The 25,400-nt window shown below is 39.3% G+C and overlaps 1 protein-coding gene across 2 annotated transcripts; it reads left to right on the plus strand.

The window, feature by feature from the left end:
- The first annotated feature begins 1,185 nt into the window (after window positions 1-1,185).
- Window positions 1,186-25,400, plus strand: LOC132161294 (trinucleotide repeat-containing gene 6C protein-like). Of its 2 annotated transcripts, XM_059571246.1 has the most exons (20): window positions 1,186-1,576; window positions 8,062-10,275; window positions 10,509-10,715; window positions 13,343-13,500; window positions 13,784-13,861; window positions 13,962-14,019; window positions 14,114-14,259; window positions 14,378-14,524; window positions 14,935-15,081; window positions 17,023-17,142; window positions 17,352-17,435; window positions 17,585-17,828; window positions 18,565-18,729; window positions 19,564-19,752; window positions 19,943-20,092; window positions 20,304-20,414; window positions 21,404-21,619; window positions 21,832-21,905; window positions 22,750-22,889; window positions 23,333-25,400. In XM_059571246.1, exons 2-20 carry the CDS (start codon window positions 8,283-8,285, stop codon window positions 23,712-23,714), a joined length of 4,809 nt encoding a protein of 1,602 aa, XP_059427229.1. In that variant the 5' UTR covers window positions 1,186-1,576; window positions 8,062-8,282; the 3' UTR covers window positions 23,715-25,400. The 2 variants fall into 2 exon arrangements, with proteins under 2 accessions (XP_059427229.1, XP_059427230.1); XM_059571247.1 differs by lacking the exon at window positions 20,304-20,414 and having other exon boundaries at window positions 1,190-1,576.

Here is a 25,400-nt window from a genome sequence, read left to right on the forward strand (position 1 = left end):
CGATCAGTGTATGACATCAAATTACCGTGAGAGCGATTTAAAAGCACAAGGAGTCATCTGTTCTCTAATCTCTTGCGGTACTTTGAGGTCACACACCGATCGGTCTGATGGTGATGACCTGCTTCTAGTCGAACAAGCCTAATGATTCAGTGAACCATTCATAAAGAACCGTTTACTTCACTCCTGAATGAATCAGCCATTTGAACAAATCAAACAAATGAATAAATGACTTGATGACTTAAATGGTTAGTTCACCCAAAAATGACTCACCCTCATGTCGTTCCAAACCCATAAGACCTCCGTTCATCTTCAGAACACAGTTTAAGATATTTTAGATTTAGTCCGAGAGCTTTCTGACCCTCCATTGAAAATGTATGTATGGTATACTGTCCATGTCCAAAAAGGTAATAAAAACATCATCAAAGTAGTCCATGTGACATCAGAGGGTCAGTTAGAATTTGTTGAAGTATCGAAAATACATTTTGGTCCAAAAATAAACCAATAATAACCAAAATGTATTTTGGATTTTCAGATTTTAACTGATTAAGGTCAGAAAGCTCTCGGACTAAATCTAAAATATCTTAAACCGTGTTCCGAAGATGGGAGGTCTTACGGGTTTGGAACGACATGAGGGTGAGTCATTAATGGCGCAATTTAAATTTTTGGGTGAACTAATCCTTTAATCATTAAGACATTTACCACCATCTACTGGAAGTTTTAATTTATTATTTAGAATATCATTTTATTATAGAAATAATTTCATATTTTCATAATAATAAAACTAAGAAAATAAATTATTAATTAAAGTTATTGTACACCCAACCCAAAACTCACATGGTCCAAAAGAGTAGGCTATATGTAATACATTTTATCAAACAAAATATTTCTTGCCGAACCTACTTTTTGTAATGCCTGTTTGATGCTTTACACAACAATGACTTTAAATTATCTTTTGGGAGGAATTTCTCCAAATTTGATGTGCGATTAATTAGATTAATTAATCATCACATCATGCAATTAATTGAATTACATTTTTTTATTGCTTACCAGCCATAATATATATATATATGTATATGTACTTGTTTGTATAGTTACAGTTAAAAAAAAAAAAAGCTTTAGTGGTGCAGCTTAAAAAAATTAACAAAGACTGTAAGATGATTGGCATTTTATTGTAGTTTGATATATTGCCACTTATTTTTATAAAGTCATTCATCTAAATTTGGATTTTGTCTTTAAATTTCCACTTCTCTCGCAGTGCCAGACTCTGTTAATCCCAATTCCACCATCCCTTCAAGCCCCATTCTGTCCTTGAACCTGCCTGTACCCTCTGCTGCCACCACCAGCAATGGCAAGCGTAGCCCTTGTAATTCCCTACAACATCAGTTACACCCATTACAGCAGCCCAGTCCCCGATATGTGCCCAGAGAGGTTCCTCCACGCTTCCGACAGCAGGAGCAGAGGCAACTACTGAAGAGGGGTCAACCTTTACCTACAGGCACTCTGAACCCAACGTCTGCTTGCACTCAGTCCGGTGTCATCTCCCCTCCCGAGACACCCACCAGCAAACGGCACACGGGTGAGAATCATGTTCTGTTTTTGAAGGAGAAACTAAGATATTTAGTTTAACAGTCTTTTCACTTGACCAATATCAGGTCTGTGAATAGAGATTAACTTTTTTTATCATTTGTTGTCTTAATAGAGACATTGTATTCCTCCTCATGGCCTAGCTGGGATATAGAAGTGTAGAGTGGCTATGATTTAGAGACGGGGTGGGATTGTGTCCCCCACACTGCTACGCCCTAACAAAGCCTGCCATTGACCTCTTAAGTCTTGTTCTATGCCTGAGGTCATGGGAGTGGCATGGTTGAGGGACTCTGTCTCTAGTGTTTTTTGCAATTATTGTTTACTCGGCCCCTCCCCTACATCCCTCTGGTCGATGACTGAGAGCGTTTGCGATTCACTCCAATCTGCCAAATTTAATGGCAGGTGTAAGAACAGAGCTTGGAAAGAGGGGAATCCCTGGGAACAGCGGCTCACCGGCTGTTTCATGGCACCATATGGCTTTGTCAACTCTTGAATAATTATCGTCTTCACTGTTTCAAATGCATTTGATTTTCTGCTAAATTAATATTTTAGATGTGCATGCTTCTGGAATTTAAACACCATCAAAAGCAGAGAACAATTAATTTTTTATTTGAAATTGCGACATGGTCTTTTGAACTTAAGGTTTAATTTTGGGATGTGCAGAACAACATTTATTTGATAATTGATTAGTAAGTGGTTTCCTTTAATAATAATTATTAAATGACTCAGCCTTAGAGAAACTCTATGTGGTTTTGTTTTTACCAGACCATTATCATACACATTTCTGTAGAGCATTCACAGGTGAATCTCAATAAATTAGAATGTTGTGGAAAAGTTTTATTTCAGTATTCATTAGTTTTGCTTGAAGTCCAGTGTTAAATTTCCACAGGCTGTGATGGTTTGGGGTGCAATGTCATCTGCTGGTGTTGGTCCATTGTGTTTTTTGAAAACTAAAGTCACTGCACCCATTTACCAAGAAAGTTTGGAGCACTTCATGCTTCCTTCTGCTGACCAGCTTTTTGAAGATGCTGATTTCATTTTCCAGCAGGATTTAGCACCTACCCACACTGCCAAAAGCACCAAAAGTTGGTTAAATGACCATGGTGTTGGTGTGCTTGACTGGCCAGCAAACTCACCAGACCTGAACCCCATAGAAGAGAATCTATGGGGTATTGTCAAGAGGAAAATGAGAAACAAGAGACCAAAAAATTGCAGATGAGCTGAAGGCCACTGTCAAAGAAACCTGGGCTTCCATACCACCTCAGCAGTGCCACAAACTGATCACCTCCATGCAACGCTGAATTGAAGCAGTAATTAAAGCAAATGGAGCCCCTACCAAGTATTGAGTACATGTACAGTAAATTAACATACTTTCCAGAAGGCCAACAATTCACAATTTTATTTTTTTATTGGTCTTATGAAGTGTTCTAATTTGTTGAAATAGTGAATTGGTGGGTTTTTGTTAAATGTGAGACAAAATCATCACAATTAAATGAACCAAAGACTTAAACTACTTCAGTCTGTGTGCATTGAATTTATTTAATACACAAGTTTCACAATTTGAGTTGAATTACTGAAATGAATTAACTTTTCCATGACATTCTAATTTATTGAGATGCACCTGTACATAAGATTTGTTGCATTCAAAGACTTGTCTTTTCAATGGGCATCTACTGTAAATTAATTAGCATGGTGCTAGGAATGGCAAGGTCATTGGTTTGATTCCCAGAAAAAGCAAGAACTGATCAAATGTTTAACTGGAGTACAATGTAAGTTTCTTTAGATAAGAGCATCTGCTAAAAGCATAAATGTAAGTATCGTAACTGGACACTCAAAAAACATCTCAACTCAAAGATGTCCTTCCAGAGAGGGTTGTACTGTGCAAACAATAGCACAGCATGTTATTAATAAATAAATAAATCTGTTTTAGCTGTTATATTACAACTAAAGTGAACACAAAACGTTATAAGTCCATTTTCAGTCCATGAACAGTGTGAATACAAAGAAAACTGACTTCTCTCCTCTTTTGGATCAGCTGAAAGAGTTCCAGTTCTTGGTAGCAGAACAAGATTCGAGAGCTGCTTTTTCAGTGCGATTTCAATTTTGGTATTTAGTTTTAAAATGTTTAAAGCATCAGAAATATGAGATGTTAAATATATATTCATTAAACAGTTTAAATCACAATTGTGGAATGTGTCAATATAAGTGCTGTATGCTTCAGTCATACAGTTAGATTTGTTTAGTTTTGTTATAGAACAGGCATCGAGACCGGTTTAAAGGTGTGGACATGCTAAATTAGTAGGGTGGTGCTTGAGTTATGTTACAGATATGATCTCATCCATGTCTAAACTAGAGATGGTCCCTTTCTCACTTGCCCAGCCCCCTCTAGCTTCATTAGCACAGTGTCTCTCCCCAGCTGATGCCCGCCTGAGTCTCTCTCACTCTCACTCGCTCTCTCTCCTTTTTTTTCCTCACTCTTTTTTTTCTAATTCTTTCTTCTTTCTCTCAGCACTCTTCTAAAAGAACACTGTGATCTGACTTTGACAAGTGGAAAACATAACCGATGAGCTTTTAAAACATGTTTGCCATTCCGCTCTTGGGAAGAAGTGAGGCCTTTGATCCAGAAAACAGAATTAGTATGAAAGGAAGTTATTTTCAGACAAAAGCACAGTCTTTTACGTCACTGAAACTTTGGCTAGAGAAAGTCTGGCACTGGAAAGCTGTAATTGTAGACCGTATTAAAGCAAAATTGAAGAAAATCTAAATTTGTTAGGTAAACATGCCAAAAGGTCTGATGTTATTTTCCAAAGTTTGAAAACTTTCTGGGCATTCACCAGGATGAAAAACAGAAACGCAGTTCAGCAAATTATTGTTTCATTCAAGACAGAGGTACTACAGGTGGTGGCAGGTTGCTGCATAAAGACTCTTAGACAGTAGTTGCAGAAGTATGTTGGTGTCGAATGGTCACAATTTGTATCTCGATTTATTTTTTTAGGCTAGTAGTGTGGAGCTACTTTCTAGGTATATAAACTCCCACTTCCTGTGTCTTCTATTTTGTTTTGTTTTGTTCTGGATGCTCAAGTAAGAATGTGAAAGGGAAAAGTCTCCGCCTTATGTGTGATAAATTTTTCATGCAGCCTTTTTTCGGTTGCTTTCCCTCTGTAGGGAGAGAATCTGACTAATAGCTAGAGTAAGCAGAGGAAGGTGTGTGAGGAGAAAGTGGAGAAAGGAGAAAGACGAGAAAGAGGAGAAAGGGAATGAAAGTGAGGGTGAGAGAATTGTAGACAGCAGCCTTGTTCTCCTGGCTGCCTTTCAGCTCTGATAAAATGGTGTCTCTGAGAGCGGCTGGCTACAGGAGAATAAGTCGCTGGATTGTCTGATCGCCATCAAAAATGTGAAAACTCTACACCTAAGTTGTCAGATTATTCAAATGTTGCAGATGTGCCAGTGGTGCCAAGTCAAACTAATGACATTTCAGCTAAATTGTTACTTTGTTGATAGTGAAAACTTAAGCAGTGGTTGCATGATTGATGTTGAAATGCACTGTAGCTTGTATGATAAGGCTGTGGCGAAATGAGGGGATAATTGTATAGATGGAAGAACTGCATTATGAGGCACTGGCAATATTGTGGCCTGGCTATATCATAAACCCCACATCTATTTGAGCTGACACAGAATTTTTTTTTTTAAGTCTTAGTATCATTCTAGTAAAAGAGCAAATTAATTTACAAAGAATACACTGGTTGCTTAAGCAGGCACTCACCGAGGAAATGGATAAAAAATGTACAACATGTTATTAACTAAACATTAGGTTAGTCATGGGCACCATATTTGATTTATGCAGTGAATCATTTAGTTGCCACATGCCCCTTTAAGGGGGTGGATAATACATCTGTGTACTGTTTCTAAGCAACACTCTTAGTTGGGCTGGACGATTATGGCCTAAAGTCAAAACCTCGATTAATTGAACATTTTACCTCGATTACGATTAATGAACGATTATTTTGTTTCTGTTTAGTTTTTTTGCCCTCATAGTTCACTTACAAGGTTTGTACTGTAAACAGGGCCGTAGTTGGGGTTTGTGGGGCCCCGGTTCAGGTTGTACCATTGGGCCCTGTTTGAAAGTGTTTAATTTGTATGTTCGTTCTGTTTATTTGTTCATCAACATGCCCGCCACGTCCCAGAATGCAACGCGGCACCCAAGCCCTATAAGGCGCAGTCATTTTAAGAGACAGTGAATGCATCCAATATAATACACATACGATTTTTTTCTCAACTGTTTACTTTAACTTAAGACATAACTGACAGTTTTTGAACATACTATCCAAGACGGGTATTTTCACATATTTTTTATGTATTTGTCGGTACAAGAGCAAAAACAGACAAATTCGCTGTTCAAGTGTTTTGAGACGCCTCTCTCTGTGTGAGCCTGAACACCAGAACACCGCGGTGCTGAAGTGGGCTCTTACATATCCTTTTCTGTTTGTTTAAACTGCGATTTTGTTTTTGTTCGTTGAGGTGCAGGAGGAACTTAAAGGAGAACTTCGCAAAGGAGAGCTCAGTTCAGTGTTGCTGTCTGTGAGACGCGGCTCTCTCTCCGCGTGCGCACTGAGCACAGCGCGCGAGTAACCAGCTACTCAGCTCAGCTTTTCCGCGTCTTGTGTTTGAATGCTTTAAAGTCTTTTGAATGGTTACATTTGCAAGTGGCAAGGCTTAATAACATGTGAAAATGATACGCTTTCGTGTCGACTTTCGTAAAGTTGGGTTGGGAGCTGGGTCTATACTAAGCAAGTTATGATGACTTTCACCTTGATATTTTATATAACCGACTGGCTGAGGCCAGCCAAAAAAGATGCTCAGGACAGTTGACGGGCCACTGCTGCGCATCGTCACGAAAGCTTATCTTTTTCACGTGTTTTTAAGCCTTACCGCTTGTCGATTTAAACATTTAAAGCATCCAAAAACAAGACGCGGAAAAGCTGAACAGAGTAGCTGGTTACTCGCGCGCTGTGTTCGCTGCGCACGAGAGAGATCGGGAGCCGCTGAACCGAGCTCTCTTCTGCGAAGTTCTCCTCCAAGTCCCTCCTGCACCTGAACGAACAAATACAAATCGCAGTTTGAACAAACAAAAAGATGTGAAAGCCCAATTACTGAATTTACTCGCAGTGTTCTGGTGTTCAGGGCTCACGCAGAGAAAGGCGTCTCAAAACACTTGAACATCGAATTTGCTTATTTTTGCTCTTGTGCCGACAAATATATACAAAATATGTCAAAATATCCACCTTGGAAATTATGCTCGAAAAAACTGTTAGCTATTTCTTAAGTGAAAGTAAACAGTTGAGGAAAAAAATGGGATGTGTATTATATTGGATGCGTTCATCGTCTCTTAAAGTGACAGCGCCTAATTTAGCTACTAGCTGCTGTAATGTTAATCCAAGAAAATGAAAATGAAAATCACTCACTGATCTTGACTGAATTACTTTGTAGTTTTAACAGTCAAACCAAAAATTATTCAGACACTAGATATACTTTTTGATATATATAGCAAAACTGTAATAATGTGAGAAATGTTGAAGGTGTCTGAATAAATGTAGGTTTGATTGTATATTTCATTTTTGCATTGAAGAATATCCAGTGCTATTTTACATTTAATTATTTGGTTTCTGTACCTTGACACCTACAAACTTGAAAAAAACTTAAACATTGTGTAAATAGCACAAATAAATAAAAATAAACGAACATACAAATTAAACAATTTCAAACAGTTCCCACTGGTACAACCTTCACTGGGGCCCCGCTGACCCCAGCTACGGCCCTGCTCACGCCTGTTTCACACATACTCTGTCTGCAGTGCGTATGCAGTCCGTGTGCATTACGTATGGTGCAGCACGGACTCGATGTGCTTTCACACAGGACGCGTTTGCAGTTCGCTACTCGGTACGTAAACGATCGCTGCACTCCTGCAGACGCAACGCTCCTGGATCGCAACTGGAAACCGTTAACATGGGTGCATAAAAAAATATGCAACGCATACGCACTGCAGACGGAGTATGTGTGAAACAGGCATAAGTTTGTTTGCACCTTGTGCAATGTGGAATTAGTTTACAGCTTTTTCAACACTTTGTGATGCATTTTGGAAACAGGAGATGAGCCCCTTTTCTAATGCACCACCTAGTTTGTCTTCGGTAGAATTCGAATGAGCCATTTTAATTTCAACTAATTTCACATCTAATTTCAAGATCACTGTGAGATTAATCTAGATTAAAAAAAATAATCTATGCCCACCACTTAAATAAATAAATAAATTATATATATATATATATATATATATATATATTCCTTGGTTTTAGTTTAAGATAAATGGCATCATGTGTGTATATATATATATATATATATATATATATATATATATATATATATATAGTTTTTTATCTCTTTTTGCTACAATAACATCCACCCTGTTTATTTATTTTACAGGACTTCCTCATCAAAGTGGACTGGGAGCCCAGCATGAGAATTGTCTTTGGAGCATCCCAATCAGCAGAAGCAACAGCAGCAACCGTGATAAAGTGATTATTAACTGTAACGACACCGACACTTGGCCTTCCAATAGATACGGCAACAGCCAACAGACACCAGAATGCACCTTGAACACTGAACGCACATCACAGGTCGTCAGCAACAGTAGCAGCACTATTATGGCTACAGGAGCTAGCCAGCAGGGTCATTACCCATTTAGCAAAGCCAGCATTAATCTCTCTTCTAGTATGGTCTCTAGTCAAAGTGGCCCTACCAGGGGCTGGGTCTCAGAGGGAAAGATTGACTTGTCCATGGGCAGTAGAGGGCAGTCCAACTGGGGTGCCTCTAATCTTAACTTAAATCCCAGTGCTAACCCTGCTGCTTGGCCAGCACTTGGACATGAGGGTCCTGGGGGCCCTAGTAGCATGGTTTGCTCAAATCCACTTTCGCTCAGTATGTGTGGCCAAGGAGGAGTGGCACCACCTCATGGCACCAATGGAAATGGTAGCATTGGTTCAATGGAAATTGGAAACCTGGTAGGTGACTGTGCATGGGGCAACCCGGATGTCCCAGAACAGCATCAGTCACCCACAAATGTATCTTTCAACATGAAACCTCCTAACCTTACAAGTGATGGACCAAATAACACTAAACCAGAGCCAATGAGTCCAGTAAACAGCTGGAGAGGAAACCTCAGTCAGTCACCTACTGAGCCTGCCAGTGAAGATGGAACTGCCTTCTGGGGCAACGGCAATGCCAAAAATGCAGAATCAAAGGATGCAGCCTGGGATTCTGCAGGCGTTTCCTCTTGGGGGCAGGGAGGAGGTAGCAGTGGTGTAGGCTGGGGTGACTGGGGCAAACAACCAAGCACTGAAGGTACAGGATGGGATGTGAATGATGGTCCTTCCCATGACCATATGAGTTCCTGGGGCCCTGATACTCCAGCAAGTGAGGGCAGCAGGGACAGTAGTGAGGGCCACCCACGAAGAAGAGAAAGGTCCTCAAGTGATGATTTAGCCCCTTTGCTCCCAAGACAGGACTTGGACCCACGTGTCCTCTGCAACACAGGCTGGGGACAGACTCCAGTTCGCCAACACACTGTTTGGGAAATGGAAGAAAGTCCAGACAAAAAGAGTGGTGCAGAGACTGATGTCTGGGGTTCTTCCTCCAACACACCTTCATCTGGACCTGTACCACCTCCTCCAGGATGTGCCAGTCCCAACCTCAGTGTACCTCATAGAATGGAGACAAGCAAGAGCGAGGGATCTTGCAGAGCCATACCAAATGCAGGCTGGGGAGGATCAGTCTCAGCCTCTTCTCAGCATAACAGTGGATGGGGGGAACCTCCTGCAAATAAAAAGGTTCCCAATGGATCCCAGGGTAGCTGGGGTGATCCTGTTGCTGAAGGTCCCAATAGCAATGGTTCTAATGGCCAATCCTGGGCTGAGGAAAAGTCCCCTAGCTGGAATGATGGTACTTCTCAGAAGAAAACACAAGGTTGGGGTGATGGAACCAAAACTTCCTCAGGCTGGGGAAGTAGTGGGAGTGGGAATAGTGGAGAGTGGGGTGACCCTTCAGAAATGCGAAAGAATGGGTCTGGAAGTTCCTGCTGGGATCCTGACAACAGAAACTGGAAAGAAACACAGAGAGGATGGGGTAAAGCAGCACCAGCACAGGGTGGTAGTTGGGGTGATGCTCAACATTCCAATGGTTCAGCCCAAGGTTGGGGTGGAAAACTTCAGGAATCCACATGTGGCAACGGTGGAGCTGGAGGAATAGGATCATGGGGAAGCCCAAATTCTGTGAAACAGAGCAACTCTGGCTGGGCATCAGGAGGGCGACAGGAGCTGGGGGATGAGGCCACCGGCTGGGAAGAACCATCTCCTTCTTCTATTCGTCGCAAAATGGAAATTGATGATGGGACCTCCACCTGGGGGGACCCCAGTGCGTACAGCAAGAGTGTAAACATGTGGGACAGGAATAACTCTCAAAATAATCCAGGAACCAGCAACAGTGGCAACAATAATAGCCTCACTGGGCCAAACAACAATAGCAAGCCTCACCAACACCACAGCCAAGGTCCCACTCAGAACCATGTCAGTGGTAGCAACAACAATGGTTCACCCAATCAAGGTGAATCTCCTCTCAACAGAATGCCCGGGGTGAACCCAGGTAAGAGAATGCAAATATTGTATCTTAATTTTAGATAATGTTATTATTCTGTACATCTGGCAAATATTAGTAAAATATGCTTAGATTGTTGAAGTCAAGGTTAGTGCAATCTCTGTTGTCCACTAAAAAAAAACATCCATCAGTTTGGATGCCTAAATGTGTGTTCTGCTTGATACTATTTTGATAATTTATTGATTATTTGGACATTAAATTTTTTGTATTTTAATTACCAGGCTGGGGAGAGCCTAGTAATGTACAGCCAAACTCCGAACCCTCTTCATGGGGCGAGCCAGCCAATTCTAACTCTTCTGTGGACAATGGAACTTCAACTTGGGGCCAGCACTCCAGGGGCTGTGGGGGATGGGGTGAAGGTGGCCATGACTCCAGTGGACCTTATGGCAGAGGAAATGCACCTGCTGGATCCGGCTCCTGTCAGGAAGGTAATGAAATAAAGGAACCTTTTCATATTAAAGCACTCGCTATAATGGAAGTTTGGAAACTAAGAAATTGTTGATACTTAAAGGGTTAGTTCACCCAAAAATTTTAATTAGCCTGAGTTTAACTAAAAATAGTCCTAGCCCCTCCAAGCCTTTCAATGGGGCTAAGCGGGTGTTGGTTGTCAACAGTTAAGAAGACATGAAATAAAGTGTGCACATCCATAATAAAACATCCCTCACACGGTTCTGGGTGGTGAATAAAGGCCTGCTGTAATGAATCTATGCATTTTTGTGAGATAAATATCAATTTTTCAAACATAATAAACACTTTTCTATCACTTCCGCCATCTGTCAAACAAGTTTAAACTACACTGGTGGTTGCATAAATCAAGTACAGATTGCATTAATTCACTTCAAATTTGAAGTTTTTGTTTTTTCTGCTAAATACTTTATGCTATACCATGTTACATGCTGAGACAACTTTAAGTTATTTGTATTATAAAATATAAATTCTGTGGCTCTCTGGCATTTAAAAAAATTGCTCTGTTTGCTTAAACATCTCAACCAGCCTGACAAGCACTGACACAACCAGTGACGTGGGTTTGGACCAGGGCTATATGTTTTTCCAACCAGTAACAGAATGGGGCAGTATTTGAGAAGCTTGTTTGAAAACTGTCATTATGTTTGCAATTTCATTTGGTCACTCTGGTGCCACAGAAATTAACTTATACATGTTGTTTGAACATAAATGTGTGTTGGCAGTGTGTGTACACAACCACCCTAAAATCCTAAAAATCCGCTTGCCCCTTTTTTTTAATCCCTATAAATCATAAGCAGTGTCTAAGAGCAAGACGATCACAGTGCCGAGACCCAGTCCACAGTCAATTCAGTCCAGACCTGTGAGTAATTGTATAGGTACTGTATTTTACACTGCTGTCACATGATACACAGATCTAATATGAACAAACTTCACAGACATAGCTGACTGTGTTTTTGTAATTTATGCATTTTTTTTTTTACATAAACGTGTGTGAAAGAGAACTTAGTTTAGTACTCACATGCCATGTGAAAGTCTGTGTGTGCAGAAGTTTAAACTGATATGGATTTAAAATGCATTAATTCAGTGCAATAGACATAATTAAAAACCAAACCGATGCTTTTTGGCATAGTTTTTTTTTGAGTTTTGAGCTGTAAAGGCTAGCCGATTCTGGAAAAGGTGATAGTAGAAGCAGCTTATTTGCATCTAAAAAGTCATGCACAGAAAAAGCGTGGTTCTGCTTGCACTCAAAATAGGCTTTTTTTATTCTATAATAAATGATCTGTGGGGTATGTTGAGCTGAAACTTTACAGACACATTCTTGGGACATGTGAGACTTATATAACATCTTGAAAAAAAAAGGAACATAATAGGTATATATATATATAGTTATATATATAGTTCACCTAAAAATGAAAATTCTGTCAATACTTACCCTCGTGTCGATCCACACCTGTTAGAGTTTTGTACGTCTTCGGAACACAATTTAAGAGATGTCTGATGAAATCCAAGAGCTCTCCGATCCTCCCATAGACAGCTAGGGTCCTACCATGATCAAGGCACAGAAATGTAGTAAGTAAATGGTTAATGTGACATCACTGGTTCAACTGTAATTTTACAAAGCTACGAGAATACTTTTTGTGCTCAAAAAAATAAATAAATAACGACTTTTATTTGATGATTTCTTCTCTTTTGGGGACAGTCCTCCCATGCAATTATCGACACAATCTGACTTTTCTGCAGCCTGGAATTGAATTGCTGGTTTTGTCTGGTCAGAGGAGAACTGGCCCCCCTACTGAGCCTGGTTTCTCCCAAGGTTTTTTTCTCCATTCTGTCACTGATGGAGTTTTGGTTCCTTGCCGCTGTCGCCTCTGGCTTGCTTAGTTTGGGTCACTTCATCTACAGCGATATCGTTGACTTGATTGCAAATAAATGCACAGACACTATTTAAACTTAACAGAGATGATATCACTTAATTCAATGATGAACTGCCTTTAACTGTCATTTTGCATTATTGACACTGTTTTACTAATGAATGTTGTTCAGTTGCTTTGACGCAATGTATTTTGTTTAAAGTGCTATATAAATAAAGGTGACTTGACTTGACAAGCGCATTGCTTTCCTCTGCTTGTGAACAAGGTGACGTGCATGTGTGTTCTACGTCAGCAGCACCACACATATGTTGATAATGGCGGAGGACTGTCCAGGAAGAGAAGAAATTGTTGAATAAATTTTTTTTTTCTTTGAACTTAAAAAGTTTTCTCCTATCTTTGTAAAATTATGGTTGAAACGCGTGACTGGTGTCACTACATTGACCTTGGTCGTCAGTAGTAAACAATGGAGAGCTCTCTGCTGGACTAAGTAATTACAGCATTTACAAGCATTTTATCTGCATTATATGTTCTATAAAAAAATTAATATTGGTAGCATATCTGTGGGATATACTCCAATGCAGATATATCTGCGACAGTCTCATATCGGCCAATAAAATTAGCAAAACAATAAATCGATCGGGCTCTAATAAAATGTATGGTAATAAAATGCTGGTTACAGCCCTGATTATGAGCAGTCTTGTCTATTGGTGTTTTGCCAGGTCCAAAATCTATGCAAGATGGATGGGGATCAGGAGGGGAAGAGCTTGGCATGAACACTAGCCAATGGGATGCTGATGATGGTGACATGTGGAATAGTCCTACATCCCAAGATACCTCGTGTAACTCCTGGAGTCAATCCAAGAAGGGCCCACAAAGGGTAAGCCATTTAAAGCCATGAGTGCTCTGTTGTGTAATGTCATGTCACATGCTTATTGTGTGGTTAAGAAGCTGTTTATGTAAACTATATATATATATATATATATATATATATATATATATATATATATATATATATACATATATATATATATATACATATATATATATATACATATATATATATATATACATATATATATATATATATATATATATATATATATATATATACATATATATATATATACATAAGTAAAATTAATATTGTTTGTTCTTTACAGGGCAAGGTCTTCAACAGGCAGGATGATGTTTGGATTATGACCAGACTTATCAAGCAGCTTACAGATATGGGTTTTCCAGTATGTTGAATCAATAAACATTTACTCTTTTATCATTAACAAGATATGTAAAATAAATATTTTTTTAGCATAAAAATTCTTTTTCTTTTACCTGATACAGAAGGATCCTGCAGAAGAAGCCCTAAAGAGCAACAATATGAATCTGGATCAGGCCATGAGTACGTAGTAAACTTTGATGTTAACTCATAACAGCAGACACGTGTCATATGATCTTTGTCTAAAATACTGATTATGTACTTGCTGTTTTTTCAGGTGCTTTGTTGGAGAAGAAAACTGAACTGGACAAACGGGGGATGGGCATGTCAGACTACAGTAATGGGATGAATAAACCCATTGTGTGCCGACCCACAAACCTCTCCAAAGACCCCTCACTGGATCGTGCCCCCTTCCTAGACAAGGTATAGTTTTTTGTTTGTTTTGAAGAAGTCCCAAGAAATTTTCTAGGCTGGAGTAGAGAAAATTTGATCTAGTTGAATTTTACGACTAATTTTTGCAACATATTTTCTGGTATCTCAGGATGGTAGGCTGTCAGATGATGCTTCAACCTCACAGTTTATGCCTTCTCCTGGCCTCAAGCTCCCATTGGCCAATAGCAGCCTCCCTAGCAACGGATTGGGTGGGGTCTCCTCTGGCCTGTCCATGCAAAACTTGAACAACAGACAGGTGAGTGTTGTGAAATCTGTGGAAAGGACATATGCACAGCACACAATCGTTTTAAAATTAGATGCAGCTGTAAAGCTGCTTTGTCTGGTATAAGGTCCTACTGCTAATAATATATATAACTAGCCACTAAGACTAGAGTGGTGAAATGAACTTATTTGTATTAATTTATTTATATGAAATTAATATTTATTTATTTTAGTGGTTTATTTTAATCCGAAAGTGGCAGGAGAATTTGACGTTGTGTTCAGGTCAATGTTAAAAAGAACATACTATTTTTTTAAGAGGCTGCATTTTTAGAGAGATTTCAATTCATGCTGAAATTTTTTCTTGTTAAGTGCATCCAGCCATTAGGAGTATATAAAAGCATTTCATTTTTATTGATCCATACCCCCAATCTCTTTTTTTTCTAGATGCAGAATGGAATGTTTGGCACTAACGGAGCAGCACAAACTCGGGTCATGCAACAGCAGGCCCCGCCCCCTCAACCACCAGTGCCACCTCTTAGCTCCGCCCAGCCTACTCTACGTGCTCAAGTGCCTCAGCTTCTCAACCCTCAGGTATAAATTGCATCTATTATTTCAAATTCAAATTTCATAATTCTTAAATTCATGTCAATAATCTAGTCAGAATAGTCAAGTCACCTTTATTTCTGTAGTGCTTTATACAGTACCATTTGTGTCAAAGCAGCTTCACAGAGCTGTTTTCATCTGACTGTGTCAGTCACTGTGGTCATATTGATAAATTACTGAAGATTAAGTGTCTTTCAGGCCCCAATAAATCAAGCCAGAAGGCAATAGTGGCAAAGAACCCAAACTCAATCACCAGAAGAAGAATAATACACTATAGGGCTGTTACTTGAAGAGATATTTCACTCAAAAATTAAAGTTTTGTCATTATTTACTCACCCTCAACTTATAAATAAAAGAAGATATTTCAAACCATTTGGGTAACCAAACAGTTAAGGTCCTGTATGTAAGTTTTTGACTCTGTTAAAGCATAAAAATACCATAATATGTTTGCAGATATTTAAGAAACATGCTAAGTTAACATATTTTTGTGTATCTGAAAAACAATGCTACAGTCAGTTATTCTCCTTTGAAAATGTGTGCTCCGGCCCGGAATGTCAGTCTCTGTCTTGGTTTGTGAATCCCACCCTACTGCCAGTTTACCCAATCGTATTTTGTATAGTTGTATTCCAATAGTTGGTGGAAAACACCATGTATTTCATTTCATTAATCATCAAGTGCACTCGTTCCTGTTTTTGTCGTCAATCTGGCAACCTTTGTGTGTGTCAAGTCTAAGGAGGAGGAGCCGGCCGAAAAAAACCTCTCCAGTATTTTTGAATATTTTTGAATTCAAGAATACAAACATACTAAATACAAAAAAAATTTATTAAGATTAAATTTATTTAAATACAAAATACATTTGACTTTTTCCAAAGATATTTAAATACAAAACTGTTTTTAAAATACATGTATTTCAAATGCTGCCCATCCCTGCAGGAAATCAGCAGTCTAATAAGTAGGTTGATACCTTATGTATTTAGAAAATTAAAAAATACTCAGATTAATTGTTTAAATGCCAAATATATTAGATTTCCTTTTTTTTTTTTCAAAGTTATTTAAATACAAAATAGTATTCTGTTTTTCAAATACATGTATTTGAAATACTGCCCATCCCTGGCTGTTGTGAATAATTAAGAGAAGCGTCTTCTATTAGGATAAGAACACGATGTCTCATGAATAATTGAAAAGACACTGATATGGGGAAGTCGGGGGAAGTCGTGGCCTAACGGTAAGCGACTCGGACTGGCAATCGAAAGGTTGTGAGTTTGAGTCTCGGGCGGACAGGAATTGTAGGTGTGGGGAGTGCATGTACAGTTCTCTCTCCACCTTCAATACCATGACTTAGGTGCCCTTGAGCAAGGCATCGAACCCCCAACTGCTCCCCGGGCGCCGCAGCATAAATGGCTGCCCACTGCTCCAGGTGTGTGTTCACAGTGTGTGTGTGTGTTCACTGCTCTGTGTGTGTGCACTTCGGATGGGTTAAATGCAGAGCACGAATTCTGAGTATGGGTCACCATACTTGGCTGAATGTCACGTCACTTTTTTTTTTTTTTTTTAATTTCATCAATGTACTATAGTCTGTGACGTCAACACAATGTAGATTTTAAACCTGGAAGATGAAAATAGCGCAAAAAGCTTAAAATTAACCCGTTTTATCCAACAGTTAATATTATCGGATGATAACATTTTTCTTCCATGATGTGCAACACAAAAACCTCTGCTAAAATCTCAGAAAAATTAGTCTGGGGTTTCATGACCCTTCAATTAAAGGGGTGGTTTGCTCAGAAATTAAAATTTGTTCATTTTCATCAGGAAGTCAGATTTCCTTGCTTCCACTAAAACACACAAGATTCTCTTTAGAACATTTTCAAATCATGGTGGATGACATGGATCATCAGGCTTTGCACAAACAGTTTTTTTTTTCCTCTTTAGGTTCAAGCACAGCTCTTACAGTTTGCGGCAAAAAACATTGGACTTAATCCTGCACTTTTAACCTCACCAATAAATCCTCAACAAATGACCCTGCTGTACCAACTACAACAACTGCAGGTGGTGAGTCACAGTTCACTCTCCTGCTCTGATGTTTCCACATGAATACCAATGATTGTCGTCTACCCACTGGCCTGTCTGCAGGAAGTGAGATTCTAGTGCTTTCTGTCTTGATAATGACCCCATCACCTTTCTATCTCTTTTTCTACTTCTTTCTATTTCTCTGTAATTTCCTCTCTTTCTCAAATTGTTTCTTTTTCCCTTTCTCTTAGGCTTATCAGCGTTTGCAAATTCAGCAGCAAATGATGCAGGCTCAGCGTAATGTCTCTGGTCCCATCAAACAACAAGAGCAGCAAGTATGACATTTATTTTACTGGCCCTGGTATTTAGACACTTACAGTAATTCTAGTCCTAAAATATTAGCTTATAGTTATCTTTTGATGACCATAACAAATAATGTTCCATATACAGTGAAAAAGATAATCACCGTCATCCTCTCACACAGGTTGCACGTACAATCACAAACATGCAGCAGCAGATCCAGCAGCACCAGCGTCAGCTGGCCCAGGCCCTGCTTATGAAACAGCAGCAGCCTCCACCTTCCTCTCACACTGGCCTGCACCCACATCTTGGCAAGGCAAGCTTGGATACTTTCACAGGTCATCCTCACACTTCATGCCTCTCCGTCTCAGACCTGCAGACCAAAGAGCAGCAGACTTCTCCAAACTCCTTCAGCCCTTATACACTCTGTAAGAGAACAAGCCCCATGTGCACACACTCTTGTGTGTGTGTGTGTGTGTGTCTGTGTGTGTGTGTGTGTGTGTGCGCGCGCACTTGTCACTTTATTTTACAATGTCCATGTTATGCATGTTCCATGTACTTACTGTAGTAATACCAGTGAATTTTGCAGAATTACAAACAGCTAACAATAATACAAATCCTAACCTCATAGTAAGTCCAAGTTGTTAATTGATATTACTCAGTAATTATTTGTATAATTACACACTATCAAGCACATCTTAACACAAAGTGTAAGTTTTATATAGTAGCTGAGTTCTGTATCATTTGTAATAATAGTATGACTGTCAGTTTAAAACATTGCTTTAGTTTGATTAAAACATTATTTTTTACATTTTTGAAATGTATTTTTGCTATCAATTTTGTTGTTGTTGTTGTTGTTTGCCATAACAATCTACTGCCTTTCAGTTTTCTTCATTTGGGGTTTCATTGGGGGTTTTCGGCACAAATATTGTTATAAAGGAATAATGTATTAGGCTCAAGTGGTAGAGCATTGCGTTAGCAGCACAAAATGTTTTAGCCTGAATGCACTGTAAGTTGCTTTGGATAAAAGCATCTTCTAAATGCATACATTTGTATAATTTATTTATAGTTTTTTAGTTATTTAGATCATGAAATGTTTTCCCCCTTGTGTTTATGTGTGTGAATGTGCATTAATCTCCTTGTCTCTTTGTCTCCCCTCTGTAGCTGGTTTGAACCCGAACATGAATGTAAACTGTATGGAGGTGAGAAGTCTATCTCTCAAAGACCCCCCTCAGTCTCAATCCCGGCTCTCGCAGTGGACTCATTCAAACTCCATAGATTCCCTGTCAGCTAGCGCTCAGCACTTGGAAGCAAACCTCAATAAGCATGGTATTAATTTATTCATTGCTCCAGACATATTATGGGCTTTATTTTGTGCTGTGACTACATAAATGTATCTAATTTATAATGTCAAGACCATCATTTGATAGCCTTAAGCTCTAACATCCTTTAAAACCGTGGCATCCACTGGGAAGGGGGACGCTAAAGTGCCCTTTTGGTCCGGTCTATGTGTCCCCGGACCACGATTTCTATTAAGGGGGGCATCCCCCTCCCCCCATTGTGCCCTAGCAGTGTTGCTTAGCTCCTGCTGCTCCGGAAGTCTGTGCATGCCACTGCTTTAAAATACTTCTGCTTCCACAAACAACATTCAACTCAATGAAAACACAGCAATATATTTAATCAAACACCAAACTCCAGACACCGAGTCACAATTTCTGTTCCTGAGATTTGTGTATTTCAAAAGGACAGACAAAACACCCTTTCAGATTAAGTGCTTGCAGACATTCCAGAGTTATTTTTGCTCTGAGTCAGCAGGGCCTTTTAAAGTATTATCCTTTCTTGGCATTTGTTCTCCGTAAACTTGGCCTGAACAGTACTACCAGCCAAGCCGCTGCAGTTTACTGGAGTGAGTTCATCTGAGGACAAAAGCTCAAGCCTGTAATCTTGAAATTTATTATGCAGATTGTATCTTTGAAGATGGATTTTTTTTTTTAGAAAAGCAAAATAGTAGTTCAGATATTGGGCATTAAAATATATGCCTTGCTTCGTCTCTAAATGTTTTATTAAATGATGTTGCTTAGTCTCTAAATGTTTTATTAAATTATGTTTTGAGTAAAACCCCCTGTGAATAGAGAGATTTAAGAGACCGTTCTTTTGTTTCAGGTTCAATCTCTTCTGCTCAGTCCCATGTTCCTGTCGGAAAGAGCACCATGGAAGATTCCTTCAGCCCATACAATTTGATGTCAAGCTCCGAATCCCCCACCAGCACCTTGGTGTCTCCAGAGAGCTGGACACAAGGCAAAAGTCACAATGAGAAAATGTCTAATAACTCCAATATCAACTGGCCTCCTGGTAAGCTTCACTTGCACATTATCCCCACTGATCACAGTAATATATATTTTTTTATTATGCGTCTGAGATGGCACAGTGATTTTCCCAGAAAAAAATTAAAGACGGAACTTCATGACCAAAAGGTTGCCAACCCGTTACATACTTTGAGTCTTGATGCTGAACAACCAATTATGTTCTTATGTTATCTCAGAATTCTGCCCTGGGGTGCCATGGAAAGGTCTGCAGAACATTGACCCTGAGAATGACCCCAACATGACCCCGGGAAGTGTTCCAAGTGGCCCCACCATTAACACTAACATACAGGATGTGAATCGCTACCTGTTACGTGACAGGACTGGGGGTAAGGATGATTAATAGCATATGAAACATGTAACAGACCAACAGAACTTGTTACTTAAAAGTTCTGAAATATTTACTTCTAAATGAACATTGACTGTCAACTTTAAAGCTATAACAGAAATCACTATTTTAAGGATCATTACACAATAAATGTTTTGTACTGTTTCTTCACGCCCCTTTTGCTATCCACTTGGGACAAATGGCCACAATAGCCTTGTCCCCATCTCCGTTTGGGACTGTGTCTTCTTCGAGTGAATGGTCAGTCAGTGCCTGTAACTCATTCAGTCTGTCCCCTCAGAACGAGAGGGATGCTAACAGTCCAGGTACAGCCCTAAATCCTAAATGGCCCTGTCCCACACTAGACCTACTTACCCTTATTTATCCTTACACCTAGACAGGCCCTCAACAAGTCTGTGTTCTCCTAAAACCCACATTTGCCCTTGTTCTGTTATAGTTTTTGCTGTTTTAAATTTGGATCCTTGTCAGAATCAATAAACTAACCTTAAGCTTATGTATGTATGTATCCATATATGTAAATATGTAGATATATATAGTGAATATTTTAATGTTTAAAAGACCTGCTGAGGGAAGTTGCAGTATGTTATATGAGCAGACATTTATAATTTTATTATAATAAAAGTTTACAAAATTAAAAAAATAAATGTTGATCACATATGGAAAGCTGAACACGCTATTCCTTGTAACATTCTGTTAAATCAAATGTATCAGTCACACAGTTTCCCTGATTTTCAGTTTCGATAATACTGTTTTTAACATTTTTTGTGATAATTATTAAAAAGTATTTTTCACCTAGTCTGCTATTATTTATGTATAATACACTAAAATGGTAAAATTGAGAAATATTACTACAAAATGTTTTCTGTTTTAATATTTTAAATAAAATATTTAAACTTGTATTTATTCATGTGATGGCAAAGCTGAATTTTCAGCAGCCATTACTCCAGTCTTCAGTGTCCCATCATTCTAATATGCTGTTTTGGTGCTCAATAAATAATTCTTAGTAAATGAGATAATAGCTGTGCTGCTTAATATATTTGTGGAAACTGTGATTACAAATTTTTCAGCATTCTTTGATGAATAGAAATTTTAAAAGAACAGTGTTTATTTGAAATAGCCATTAGAACGGACTTTCTCTGCCCCATTGTGGCAGTTTGAATAATCCCAACCAGAACAAATTTCTGTTGGGATATTGTTTCTGTTACCAATCCTTAGAGACAGTGATGGGTGGTGACTGTGCCTACAGCTGTTATTCATTTGTCCCTCTCTTTCCTCCTTCCCTTCCCTTCTTCAGGAAAACTCTTGGAAATGAAGTCTACCTGGTCCCCTGGACCCATCTCCCACACACAGGCCTCTTTATCTCATGAGTTATGGAAGGGTTCTCCAGGGACACGTAACTCCTGTGCTCCCTCACGCCCCCCTCCAGGCCTGACCAACACCAAGCCCTCCTCCACCTGGGGAGGAAACTCTCTTGGCCTCAGCCAGGGCTGGACCAGCTCTTACTCCTCAGGTAAATCCTTTGTACACCTGTGTGGTACAAAGCAGCAAAACCAGTTACTCACGAGGTTCTGCTCTAGTGTGGCCGACCAGTCAGACTTCCCTCTGTCTGTCTCAAGTTGTGTGTTTAGATTTGCAAATGGGCAAAAGTCAAGAATTAAGTGGAAAATATGCTCAGCTGCAACATGTTTTTCCAAACCTGTCTCTCATTATTTTTTGTTATAGAAGGGGGAACTTGGAGCTCTGACAGTCCCAACAGAGGAAGCAGCTGGCTGGTGCTGAGAAACCTCACTCCTCAGGTGCATAGAGCAAACAATTGATATTACTGTGAAAACTAGTATGATTTATTCAGATTCATATAGCATGAAATTACAGAGATTTATAAGTATGTCACTTTTCTTTTCTTTTTTTTTATACAGGTATTGAGTTTTTTTATTTAGCATTATGCACTATTATTTTGTTAGTTGCACTCTGCTGATTGTTTTTTCAATATAAAGGTTTTTTAAAAACTACACTTCTATAAATACCCTTTTTTTTACTGCTGCATTATATCTTGCTGTTTTTCCAACATCTTACACACGAGCACAAAAAGAAGTTTTGACATACAGCGCACCTCATCAGTATCGATTTCGAAACATTGGGCCAATCAGAAGAAGCCGTAATCTGGCATATTCTGAGTATGTGTTTACAGCAGCATCTATGTATCATTTTTAGCATTAAAATAGGAGTTCCTACACTTCAAAATCAGTCCAGTAAGAGGATATCATATATATATATTTTTTTTTTGAGCTGATTTTATAACATTTTTATTTGTCATTCACCTTCTAGCAACAAGACAGATTTCTTTGTGTTCAATGTGTGTGTAAAGTCTGGTAGTGTGTGATACTGCATGACGCCCAGTTTTTCTTCTTGGCAAGCCTTTTATGGCTATAGTGTTTAAAATCTGTTCAGATTTTAAAAGTAGCACAGTGTTTTGAAAGTTGTCCAGCTTTTATGTTTGTTTTGGATAAAACCCTTGCGTTCTGTGCAGCTTCTTTTTACCATTCCGTCCTTGTTATTAATGCAAGAATGCATTCTCTCTGAACTGCCCCTTAGCACTTGAATATGAATAACAATTCATTTAATAACTTGTGTGTTCATCAGATTGACGGCTCCACCCTGCGGACTCTGTGCATGCAGCACGGCCCTCTCATTACCTTCCATCTGAACCTGACGCAGGGCAATGCTGTTGTACGTTATAGCTCCAAGGAGGAGACTGCCAAAGCCCAAAAATCCCTGCACATGTAAGACTACAAGCTCTTCTACTTCAAACATCTCTGAGGCCTTGTCCCAAATGGCACCCTAAACACCCACGGTCTTCCTCTAAGTCCACACTTTTGTGACATGATGCCTCTTTGACTGTTGGGTAGAAGTCTGCTGCCGAGCCCTTCGGCATCACGGACTTTACAGTCATGTGTACATGACCGGCATTGTATGTCTACAAGACTGCTAGTGCACATGAGATGTGCCATTTGGGACAGAGCCTAAAGAGGATGTTTGAGAATAGCTTTTATATACAGTTTATAGTTTTAGGTATGTGTTGTTTCATCATTTTTTTCTAAATTCAAGTCCTGTAGATAAATGTGTATCATGTCGTCTTTCTCTCTTCAAGCTGATTTCATGTGTTATCAATCAAGAAAGCTTTTTAATACTTGAATCCCTTCCAACGTTTTGTCTGCCTCTCAAGGTGTGTGCTGGGTAACACTACCATCCTGGCAGAGTTTGCCGGTGAGGACGATGTGAACCGCTTCTTTGCACAGGGCCAGTCCCTTACCCCCACCACTAGCTGGCAGGCCAGCCAAGCACCAGGCTCCAATCAACCCCGGCTGTGCAACCCTGCTGCAAGCCACCCCACAGGCCTCTGGAGCGGGGGTGGAGGAGGTACCAAGACAGTCTGCAGTACCGGGAACAGCAGCAGTGGAAACGGAGGCGACCTGCTGTGGGGAGGTGTGCCACAGTACTCCAGTTTGTGGGCTCCCCCAAATGGAGATGACCCCAGGGTAATTGGCAGCCCCATCCCAATTAACACTCTGCTCCCGGGAGACCTGCTGAGCGGAGAGAGCATGTAGGACGTATCGGACATCATAAACCAACAAAGTCAAAAGACCTAATGGATCAAAACCCAAGCAAATCAATGTGGCGATAATCATTTTTTGTGGAGCTGTAATGGAGGTTTAGGGTGAAACAAAGCTGAAAACCTCCCAATGCTGTTTATTTGTCCTCTGGTTTTTACGTCAGACTCTCTGTTGTGTTCGTGGATCTTGTTCGTAGTGTTCAAAGACCTTTGAAAGCAAGAATCAGTAGAAGCAGAAGCCTTTTAATGTTTTTTTTTTTTTTTTTTAACAAAGGTTTTTTTTTTCTCAGAAGTGTTGTTCAGGAGAAGCCATCAACGAGGCAGCCATCTGAAAGCGACCCAGGCACAGTGAGACCTCATGACACCTTTCCCTATAACGACAGTTCTGATGATTGGAATGATCCTGGTACTTTTTTGGTTTTCAATTTTGCATAGTTTCTTCAGAACTTATATTAGCCGTAAGTGCTCTCTCTCCAAGTCCTCCTTGAAACATTAATTTTATAAAACCAACAAAAAAAAAACAAAAAAAAAAAACTTTGTATCTTGCACAGTTCTGTTTCTGAGCCAGCGAATAGGCCAGAGCAAATTAGAAGAACACTCCTAGCAGTGGCCTGTCAGCATGACTAATCACCAATGATCTTTTTTCTTTAATTCTTTTAGTTTTACAAAAGGGAGCTACACTGCTCTTTGATTTCTATTTACTCATGCCAGTTTGTTTTTACAAAAATATGTGTATGGTTTAAAAAATAATAATAATAAGCTGAATGTTAAGCTTTGATGTAGATGAATGGATGTCAGTGTGTCTGCTGGAACTTGACCAAGCATCTGTGTGCGAGAACATAACCACTGTTAAAAACACTCTCAGTGGAGGCTTTTTAAGTATACCTTATGGACTTCAGTGCTGAACCAATCAGAAGTTATTCAGTTACTATGTGAAGTATCTGGTTGGCCGTTTTTATTGAGATACTACCAAGAAAAGAAACTCATTCTGATGCATTGTGCAATAGAAGCCAGAGACCCTTTCTTCCGTCCACACTGAAGCTTACTGAAACTTAAGACTCCTTTTTTTTCTCTCGAAGATTTTTGAAGAATTTAACCTTTGAACTCATTTTCCCATCTTGCCTCTGTCCGTCTGTCTTGCTGGCTGATCGGTATTTGTGTGGAAAGGAGAAACCGTTAATTGTGTTTGACATCACTCCATGCAGTTTTAAACTCGGCATGTGTTGGATCTCACAGTCTCCCAGCCACTTCTTCACCAAACAGAAACGGAATCCAGAGCGGAGACACATGGCAAGGGAGTCAGGCACAATACCAAATACAATGGGTTTCTCTTAATGCAGTACAGAATAAGAGACCTTTGCATTTGGTACAAACATAAAAGACATCTACGTTTTCTATGTCTCTTCCTAAAGGGGTATTATCATAGCACTTATTACAGAGTTATGCTCCTTCTGTGAAGCCAATAAATCAGATAATGGAGTGTATAGTTAAAAAAAAAAAAAAAAAAATACCTTCTTATGGCAACTTTTAACTTTTTTTCCTTAGTTTTTTTACCTTACTGGTATTCAAAAAAAAATGCATTTGTTTGTCGTCCATCTCTGGTCCAGAAACTTGAGTGCAAAAAAAAAAAATCAGAATGAAGGGAAGAACAAATTCTACAATCATACAAAACTTGCAATGT

Source organism: Carassius carassius, chromosome 17, assembly GCF_963082965.1.
Source record: "Carassius carassius chromosome 17, fCarCar2.1, whole genome shotgun sequence".
Lineage (NCBI taxonomy): Eukaryota > Metazoa > Chordata > Actinopteri > Cypriniformes > Cyprinidae > Carassius > Carassius carassius.

Excerpts from the sequence above, each read along its gene's own strand:
- LOC132161294 (XM_059571246.1), top strand. The coding sequence starts at position 8,283 with ATGGCTACAGGAGCTAGCCAGCAGGGTCATTACCCATTTAGCAAAGCC. Across the intron at positions 13,862-13,961 it reads TTACAGATATGGGTTTTCCA|AAGGATCCTGCAGAAGAAGC; the intron begins GTATGTTGAATC and ends TACCTGATACAG. Across the intron at positions 14,525-14,934 it reads AAAACTTGAACAACAGACAG|ATGCAGAATGGAATGTTTGG; the intron begins GTGAGTGTTGTG and ends TTTTTTTTCTAG.